General features: G+C 36.7%; 1 protein-coding gene and 1 long non-coding RNA gene across 3 annotated transcripts; one reads left to right on the forward strand and one right to left on the reverse strand.

Moving 5' to 3' along the window:
• Positions 1–87: 87 nt before the first annotated feature.
• Positions 88–10,121, reverse strand: LOC116777504 (uncharacterized). 2 transcript variants are annotated; one of them, XM_032671091.2, is made up of 20 exons: positions 9,452–10,100; positions 7,547–7,698; positions 7,284–7,470; positions 6,911–7,171; positions 6,707–6,832; positions 6,252–6,381; positions 5,364–5,503; positions 5,143–5,297; positions 4,882–5,066; positions 4,553–4,695; positions 3,871–4,096; positions 2,932–3,043; positions 2,533–2,649; positions 2,332–2,443; positions 2,126–2,217; positions 1,563–1,670; positions 1,358–1,488; positions 721–781; positions 345–539; positions 88–267 (listed from the first exon to the last, which is right to left on the reverse strand). In XM_032671091.2, exons 1-20 carry the CDS (start codon positions 9,765–9,767, stop codon positions 169–171), a joined length of 3,048 nt encoding a protein of 1,015 aa, XP_032526982.2. In that variant the 5' UTR covers positions 9,768–10,100; the 3' UTR covers positions 88–168. The 2 variants fall into 2 exon arrangements, with proteins under 2 accessions (XP_032526982.2, XP_032526983.2); XM_032671092.2 differs by lacking the exons at positions 88–267; positions 1,358–1,488 and having other exon boundaries at positions 400–539; positions 1,626–1,670; positions 9,452–10,121.
• LOC133319902 (uncharacterized) lies at positions 4,324–4,806 on the forward strand. The gene is made up of 2 exons (XR_009753362.1): positions 4,324–4,424; positions 4,517–4,806. It is a non-coding gene; the product is annotated as an uncharacterized LOC133319902 (long non-coding RNA).
• Positions 10,122–10,134: the final 13 nt, after the last annotated feature.

Raw genomic sequence — 10,134 nt, forward strand, 5'->3', positions numbered from 1 at the left:
TTTGTTAAGATTATAAGTCGACTCGCTTAAGATAATAAGGAGCTATAACGTTTAATGTTTTAAGGAAATGAAACTAATTCCCTTCAACTAAATATGATATACTCTATGTGACGATCCCTACGCGTCTCCCGTGACGTGGAGCGAGAGCTAGAGCGGAGTTGTCACTGGTCATTGGTGTATGTGCGGCGGGGGCGACAGTTGTGGTGTCCTGGACTCGGGCCGCTTCTGAGAGATGCTGACCACGTGCACGTACTGGCCCGTCACGTTCTGTCCGGAAATGGAAATATTACAACGAGAGCATGAAACGTACACTAAACGAGGTGGGGTGTGGTATGGTGTGGTACTTGGTCGTCGAGCGGTGGCTTGTATGTGAGGATAGTGTTAGCGGGGAGGCCGGCGGGGCCGCGGCGGGGGGCGGAGGCCGTGCGGGCCGTGCGGGCCGAGCGGGCCGAGCAGCGGACCAGCTGCAGGGCGTCCAGCGCCGCGGTCAGTCGTCCGCGACCCAGCAACCAGTACAGACTGTCCTCCTCGCACTCCTCCTGTTATATTTATTATTTTGATCGTTACAACAGTCCGCAACAAGTTCGCCATTATTCTTACTTACGAAATTCATTCCATATATTATTATATGTGTTACAATTGCATCCTACACCCGTTTCTCAGTCTCGACTCACAACTAGTCCATACATAATAATAATAATAATAAAGATGGTTACTTACTTCCTTTTCGTGTCTTTCTAGAACATATTCTTGTTGTCGCTTAATCTCCTTCGCCCATCCTCTAAAAAAATTATTTCTATTTTAATTATTACAACCTTTTTCAATCAATGGACGTTGAAGGTCGTGAAGTAGTATCTATTTACAACAACATATTGAGTCATAGGAATGTAAATGTATATTTTATATAACACTGACTGACTGACTAACATTTAATAAACACTGTTATTTGAAGGGTTCATCGGTAACGTTCGTATCATACGAGTTGTCGTCTGTCAGTGAAGTATAAGGCAGATATCAATTTCAACTTTGAGTTTTAGCCAGCTGTAGCGATGCGGTGCCGTCTGAACTTTTTATTACAATATACAATTGAATCTCTCTCGTAAAAAGCAAAGTAAATTTGTTTTGTTGTTCTTTACTCAGTATTCGTCGCACCAACACGTAAAGCAACTTTTTTTTTAGGTCAAAAATTGAAAGTAATGAACACAAAAACGGTGAACCAAAATTATGAAATATTGTATAACTCTATATTCTTTAAATTTAAAGATATTTTTATTTAATATTTTCATTAATTTTCATAACCTTCTTACAGCAAAGTAAATACGCGTAACAATAATATGTTTGTTGGGTGCATACTGACACGTTGATCTCAACAAATTCATCTAATGTGTCTTCATCCTGCTGCAGTAGTGTCACCGTTACTCGCTTTGTTTCAAGCCAGGTCTCATTTAACTTCAGAGTCAAATAATGTGAACATAAAATCAAAATCGTCTAAAAATTACAAACTTGTTAGTATAATTTTTAAACTCGTTGACATTTGAGTTGACGTTTACACAAATCAGTACCTCTTCTTCTGGAGATAGTTTAATATTTTTATATAAATTAAATGATTCATCAGCTATGGAAACCTTGTGCTGGAGATCCTCGGAGAGCAGCTGGAGAAGGGCGAAGGCCTGAAAATTATCAGACAGATAATATATTAGACATATTAAACTATATATATATATATTATAAAAATGTTTTGGGTCCAAGTATTTTTAGTTCTTCACGAGTTACGTAAGGAGTTAGGCCGTCTTAATGTATCGAGTAACCATCTCGCTCATTTGTGCTCTTATATAAAATAGTAATAAATAAGATTTATTATTCACATATTTTTTTAGTTTTCGTATGCTTAATGATATATAAATTGAAATAATAACAATACGTGAACTGTATGTTATATCCAACAAAAACTGTATTCATATAAAACTCGTATTAAGTTATTTCTCTTCATTAACTTCCTTGATCGTTAAGGTACGTTTTTTTACTTCGTATACTAGTTTTCGGGTTAAGGTTCACATTTTTCCTAAAATTATATTCTGTAAATTAAATAAGTGCATGAATGTCGATGTATGTTTGTAAGTCGCACCTTGGACATTCGTGACCCTGCCACTTCAATCTCGGAACACCGCCCGTCTGTCTCTGTGAAGACTTCACTTCCCATCAGTGGATTATTTAAATCTGTTCAAAGATAATAAACAAACAGTTAAAACACGTAGTGAAGTATCTTTCTATTGCATACATTCAATATGATTGTGTCACTACAGAAGTAGTATGAGAAGGTATGCACTGAACTTTGTATAACACCCTTATTGTCCAGGGAGATGCCTCTTCTCAAGCAGCTGTCTTTAAACACGGATGCTATGAGGCTGGCGATTGTACTTCCTCTCTTTACTACGACAGGATTCTGTAATTCGAGCGTATCAGATGTGTTTGGTTTTAGAGGCTAGTCTTTAAAGAGTCGGTAACTGATTCAAGGTGTATGTAGTAACTGACAGCATTCGCCGCTGCCAGCGGGGCCCGCCACGTCACCAGATAGCCGGCAGCTCTGCCTCCTCGTACCGCGTCCACAATCACAGACAGCGACACACTCTGCACGCTCGGGGAGCACATCTACATACAAACAAACAGTAAACAAAAGGATATAATAATAATAGAGAGATGACAAGACTTAAATTATAGCGGTATATAACATCGATCGCTTCAAGGAGGAAGTCACGTACTCGTACTTGCTGCCCTCTGCTTATTGTAATGTATAATTTATCTTCAAAAGCTTCTTTCCGTCTTTCCATGTATGAACGCAGCCATCGAGACAGTTAGTTACTCATCCTTTCAATGAATTAATTACCTGTTACAATTTAATAAAACCCTTAATCCATTTGTTGCTATACTTACTGTAATCAAATCCAAAAGATTGTATATGCCATTAGACGAGATGAATTTTTGTCTGTATTCGTTCTTCCAAATAATGGCTTCCCAAATAAAATTTAATAGTGAAATAAGCCATCTAAAAAAAATTAAACCTTGGTAAGTAAGCTGCAAGTCGCCACCTTAATAAATTAAGCGCAAAAATGTGTCATGCTTACTTTATATTTAACAACTACATTTTATCAAACATAAAAAACCTTCTACACGCGTAAAGATCTTAATCGAGTAAACATAGACCACAAATACTATATATTACGTTTGTTGCATAGAGTTGTATATAAAGGGTGTTGAATATAATGTTGTTGGACCAATATTAACTAAACATAACTGAGAACCACCACAAATAATCCGTGTTTCTTTCAAAAGAAAAGGCTCTCATCGAAAAACGTCGATCGGTTGGAGACGACAGTCGTATAACATGGATGTAACTATTAAATAAGTAAGTCTTCATTCTCGGTACACATTCTGTTTGTGTACATAATTAATTCTGAAATTTCATGCAGACAAAGGGACATTTGGTGAAGAATAGAGAAAAATGTATTTCTTCTATTGTAATTTGGGAATCATTTTATTACTTGTAGAAATAAATTGTACTTATCTAGAAAAATTTGGTAGAAATATATATAAAATACTGTCTACTTTTTAAATTTTATTAATTGAGATCTGTACACTGTCGGTGAAGTAGTTTCCTAGTTAAATCTTTATATGTATGTCTATGTCTTCATTGTTTATAAATATAACGCGTAATCAGCGACTGTCTGTCACCATCACAAACAGACCCATCAGCGTCATCGCAGGTCGGTCCTTTGTTGATTTGTTTCTCTTTCAATAACAGCAACAATAATTCGCTGGTTTCGTCGCTACTAAATTTCACACAAGTTCACAATAATAAATAGGTGATGTTACCTATCGCTGACGATGTGTTGTTTGTTGAGAGCGTACAGAGCTACGTCCAGCATCTGCGTGGCCAGCGGCAGGACCGACTCCGGCCACTTGATGAGAGGATACACGCAGCAGCGGACTTGGAGACGAGACGACGCGGCGGACGACAACAAACGAACGGCCAGGCCGAGGACCACCTGCGAACGAACCACCGGTGGACATTGCTGCTCCAGCAACGTCGAACATAAGTCTGGAACATACGAGACAATCGCTTTGATAACTATACAGAAACTTACAGCTTTTGTTGCCCGCTCATTCGTCCGGTATTATGGACGAAATCTTTCCAATATTTTATGAATAATTGTTTGTTATTACGTATTTATATTTCACATTTTTATTCAGCTTTATGTTTTATTTAAGGAATTACAATTTTTAATACTTACAGTAATGGCCATAAAAATGAGATTAACACAAAGAATTTAAAAGAACCGAATAGTAATAAATTCACAAACACTTACTGTGATTTTATTTATACAGAAACGAATATAATTGCTTACAAGAAACTTAGTTGGTCCGAGGTACGGGTTTTATAAAATTACATGTATGTGCAAATACGATATATCGTTTTTTTAGTTTCGACTTATCTGTTGCTGGTCTTTGGCTTTTACAGCGTCACCGAGAATATATCAGACGCACAACTACGTACGTATAAGTATGATCAATCCATGTGTATCAAACAGTTCCTGGATGCTGTCTTTCCGAGCTGAAACATGCAGCAGACGAATACACCAGTATAGCACCGGCAGTTCGTAAGGATTCTCCGAGTACCACTCCACATACCACATCAATCTGTTTGGAAATCATCGCATTGTATACAGCATATTAGTGCTATAATTTAACTCAAAGTCAATGTAATCTCGCCTTGACACGTCATAGCAGTTCTATATATTTTGTATAAAACCTCCGAAAAACTATTGAAAATACAACGAATTTGTTTCAACATTAAACTTAATGGTTATGTTCTTATTGTATCACCTCCTAACTAATCCATACTCGATAATAAGATTATCTCTCATAAGCGGTAACGTGCAAACCAATGCTTGTAAGGCTACTTTTCGAAGTTCTGCAAACAGCGAGGGCGACCAGTGAGCTCTGAGATGACACAGTCCAGGGTCTAACAAAAACATCAAACCCAAGAGCCAGTGTTGAGATTCAACCATCTGAGGAACGTTTAAAATATTCTAACCGAGTTTTTGAACGGACCAAAGAAAGGATTTTTTAGATAAATTGTCATACAAATCTGTTATAAGGGAAGACTTTAAGGAGAGCAACGGACAGGCTTATTAAAATTTTCTTAAACTGAACGTCTAATTGGGCCGTGTTGAAGTTCACTGTGCGAGTCCAATTGGCTTTGGCAGGAATCTCGGTTAGCACGGACAGAGTCATAATATCTGTAATAGTATTTATTAAAGTTTATGGTAAATGATTGCCTGGCTGTGGTATGTTAGGATACTCACCTGACATCAAGAGCGTTGAGAAAGCATCGAGTCTTCCCAAGTAGCAGTGCAGTAAGGCATACGCTATAGCCGTCAATGTGAGGCGCTCGTGGCCGTGTTCACGAGCCCGGCACTCATAGCGGAACGCCCAAATAAAGCACCTTGCGTACTCATTACATTAATCATTGCTGGTGATTGGTGTTTACTCTACTAGTTCTGACTTTTATTGTTTATATATTTATCCTGAATAATTATAGCCATAAAACAATTTTAGGACTTTCATGTTAAGAAATCACAATGAATTCCAAATATTCTGTTGTATTTTATTGAACAAGTATAAGAATTAAAAACGCAAATGAAAAGGCAAAAGATTGATACAGAGAAAAGGGGCCTATTAAGATCAGACATTTTTTTATATAACCCTCGCTGAAAATGAAAGACAAAAAAATTATACTAAAAATTTTACAAATTTAATTTCTAAATTAAATATGATATAGATTTAATGGATCTTATATAAATGTTAATTTGCCGCAAGGGTCTGACGTGTTCAGGAAAGATTTATTGAAAGTCAGCCAACCTTCATTGCTGCATTCAACACAGTAATCGTAATTGACAACCGGTCATAAAGTTTATCAAAAATTATTACGGAAATTAATTGTAAACTTAATTTTTATTTCAATCAAGGATACTGCTACAATAATGTTATCTTTGGACTCATTATTTTTTGGCATTTTACAGTTCGTAAAACATTTCTTATATAATCGGTAATGGACACAGGACCACTTATATTTTGAAATTAGGTACGAAAGGTTCTAATATTGGCGATGCTTCGAAGAGGCCTACCTTGTAGATTCCTGATTCTTGATTTATGCTTATATACGTATAAATCAATTTATTCAAAGTAAAAACCTCTGCGAATAAAAATCTGGACAAGGCAGCTTTCTTCGCTCATTTTCATTTTCGTCCAAGAAACTCTTTAAGTTTTTCAAGAGAATAAGTAAAAGAGATAGAGTACTTGACATGTGGATAGTACTGTCACCTGTAGAAGATTATAGAAGTAACTAATACTTGATAATAGCAAGAAAAAGTAGAATATAATAACTAAATCCTTTACGTAAAATTTGTCTGAGTTACGCGGGATTCAGACACTATGATTTCACAACGATCGATAATATAACATCCACATGAATTATTATATGAACTGTCACTAACGAACGCTCACAAATAACCCAAGCTTACGATAATTATTTTTTGTAAGCATTTCATCACATATCCACGGAATCAATGCATTTTGTAAGAATTTCAAGTACCTATAAACTAATAAAAACCACACGGTATAATTAGAAATATGTTGAATCCTTTACCGAGTTTTATGTTCCGATCTTGAGGATCGACGGGATTACTTTCGTGGTCTGGTAGACGTTCTGGGTAAAATGGATTAAAACGGTAAAATATATTTTCAATTATATTCTCTTTGATCATCTCGATACCTGCAAAAGTTATTAAATGACTGCCTATATACAGAGTCTATTTAGAAATGTAAAATATTATGGCTGAAGAAAATTTACAGTTCTGTGACGAGGCACTGGCGAGTATCAACGCTGCCTGGAGGAATGCTGGAAACCTGCGCGGGGACGCCACGGCCAGCATGGAGACTATGACACGGTACAGAGCAGGAGACGCGGCCGCGAGGAGGGCGTGCCGCAGAGAGACAACGCTCTCACCGTGTGCTCCTCTCGTCTGTCTGTCTCGAGCTGACAGCTGATACAGTAACCCCCGTGATACCAGCTCGAACATGTCCTCGTCTTCCACACGGACCATGAGATACCCTCAAGAAAAATATGGAAATACGCACATAATAGAAAAATATTGTAGGAAGTTAATTATTACTAATATCTGAGTGAGTCCTAGCCATAGTTCAGTGATGTATACAATAATTACCTAGAAAGCCGATATAATGCCGGAGTTTTTCAAATTGATTTATGACATCTGATGCAACTCTTAACAAAATCGGCTTGTCCATATTTTTCATTAGAAGTATCGTACCTTCTCTCAAACAAGGTTTCTGATTTAAGTTTTCCACGAGGAAATCCATTATGACACAAAAGCTATTCAATATGTCTATTTTCTGAGGAACACTTTTAAGGAAATATTTCTTACGCGCATGTAAAGTCACACGGGCAGTACTCTGATTAAAAGGATACATAACCTGAACGAGCAGTCCTTGCAAAATCTCGGAGATGAATTTCCAATCTGTCTACATAGTCGCATCCCACGGGATCACTTACAAGGAACTCTAAAGTTTCCACTATCTCCCATCCTAGAGCTGGAGGACATCTGTCCGTCCAGGCACGGGCTAAAAGACACAACTTCGATTACGTTTCACATAGCTAACTAGAATCTTTCATATTAAGGTATTAAATTAGACTAAACAGAAAAAGCACAAATCTAAATCCATAATTGAGAGCAAAATATAATGTAACTCCAAGTGTTAATACGTAGAAAAAGTATTTGAATATAAGTTTCAGGTTACTTAATATCATAGAGACGAAATAATGGACGTCAGAATAAGAGATACGTAATGGAAATTGTAGGCTGGTGATGTCAGTGGTCACACTTCACACATACAACCGACGTCCCAGATATTAATATTACTGAAGGAGTACGGAGTTTCTGTTTGAATAATTTTATGTTTATACAGTTACAGTATAAGAATCATGCTTTAGAACGGCCATAAATTACTACACTATGAGAAAGAGAATCGGCAGCACGAGACATCCGATCCGAATGTATTAACAGGTTCATCACCATCATGAGTGCTATGAGGCAGTACTGAGAATGATAAGTTGAAAGCCTGAGCTGATCCCTGTTTCGTATTTCGTACACGAGCCTCCAGGTCTCCAAAACTTTCTAAAACGATGTTGGAAATCCAACGAACAGAGAAAAGGCGAGTAAAATGCTACATTATGTGCACGTATCGCAGTGATACTTGTGATAATTTACAATTTTAATCAAATGTTCATGATGAGGAATAAGAATCGAGAATTATTTAAATAACGTATCAAATTATAGAATGAAATTTATAACAAAGAAGAAAACGAGGAATCCTGTAAATACTGTCTACCTACAGAATGTTAAGTTTGTAATGTCTCAAGACTGGTCAGTCGAGAAAAAAAATTAACAAAAACATCTCTGTAAAGACCAATAGACAAAAGAAAATTGTGAACAGCCTGTGATTGATAGTAAGAGATGACAACAAACCAACTTTTCGGTAGTAGCACACGTGAAAACGCTCCCTTGAAATATATGTACATGGTAGTGCACGTCCACAGACCACAGCAATATGTGATTAAACAAAATGTTTGTGTATAAATTTGGAGAAAATATAATATTTCACTGAATATAAACAGGAAAGAAACGTTGACAAAGAATTAATTGAAACTAGGCGTCAGTCACATTTCCTTTGGGTGGTGGCATGAGCTGGAGACGGTGTGAATTTAAATAACAATTTTGGAAACCTCCGGAAATCATTGTATATAATTTTGTTTCGGAACACTACAGTATAGACATGTTTTGTAAATAAAAAAAAATTATTGAGTTTTAATGAAAAAATAATGCACGAGTCTGCTATGAACATGATAACAATGAAAGTATTTGAGGTCAAACAGTCGACGTCGGCGCAGTGCGTGAAATCTAACAACTAAGTGTCATTCAAAATTAAAGGTAATGTGGGTTAAGGAAAGTTTGATTTTGACTGCAAAAGGACTGTGTATTACTTTTGCAAGTTATACGTGTTGTCCTTTTCAGAAACTTGAAACGAGTGCGTATGGAAAGAAATCTAAATATTCTCTAGTCTCTTCATAATCAAGTCGCTGATTCTAAAAGTGTCACGTCTTCTCGCTCGCCGATGTTATGTCACAGCGTTCCCATGTTTGTGTACAAATATTTAACATCGGTACATAGAGTTAATAATAATTCCATATCTCGTTTATAAATTATTTATATATGCGTCATTTCACAGAGGAAAATGGAACGTTAACAAATTAAATTAAACTGGTAAGTGGTGGAACTTTAATAACCTTATTTTAAAAGTAATCAAGTGTCCTTACCGACCGGTACAGGATCGAGTTCTTTTAGGAAATTTCTTTTAAGTTTTGCCTCCGTTGAATATAGCTTGCCTTCGGGTCCATGTAAGCAGCCGAAACTATCAGAAGAACCCGATATTGATTCGGAAAATCCTAAGTATTCGTCTCTAGTAATTCTTTTATATTCTGTTGTATATTTCAGCCTTTGAAAATATTTTGTGTGGGAGCTACTCTTTGAATCATCACAATCTCCTTTTGCTTTTTTCGAGTGTTCTGTTTTTTTAATGTCATCCATAACCTTTCCCTTGCTTGATGTATAAGTTGACCGTTTCTTATCCATTGCAATTTCAAATTTATTGTATTGCAAGTAAAAATTGTATTAACCTTTAATAAATTATTTTACAATAGTGTAAATAAATCCATTGTGAGCGCTTTCCACGTGACAACGTCAATAACGTTTGCTTTTAAACATCACAACAATGTCGTAACAAGTGAGCTGTGTACCGACCAGTGTTTGTAGCTTTTAGTTAAAGGATTTGTTATTAATGTTGCAGCGGTCAGCGGTGTTAGTTGTTACTTTGTTACATATTAAGAAGGTATTACGAGCAGCATACATATATTGTTACAATGACCGAGGAGAATCGGTCAGATGCATGGCGTGCGAGTGCTGGTGCGCGGGCGCACGTCGCCGTGCCTACGACCAGCGC

Source organism: Danaus plexippus, chromosome Z, assembly GCF_018135715.1.
Source record: "Danaus plexippus chromosome Z, MEX_DaPlex, whole genome shotgun sequence".
NCBI lineage: Eukaryota > Metazoa > Arthropoda > Insecta > Lepidoptera > Nymphalidae > Danaus > Danaus plexippus.

What these genes read in the sequence shown, in the direction of transcription:
- LOC116777504 (XM_032671091.2), bottom strand. Translation starts at nt 9,767, where the DNA reads ATGGATAAGAAACGGTCAACTTATACATCAAGCAAGGGAAAGGTTATG. An exon ending in CAGTGCCTCGTCACAGAACT is followed by an intron (nt 6,833 to 6,910) that starts GTAAATTTTCTT and finishes TAACTTTTGCAG; the next exon opens with GTATCGAGATGATCAAAGAG. An exon ending in GAGTATGGATTAGTTAGGAG is followed by an intron (nt 4,696 to 4,881) that starts GTGATACAATAA and finishes ATTTCCAAACAG; the next exon opens with ATTGATGTGGTATGTGGAGT.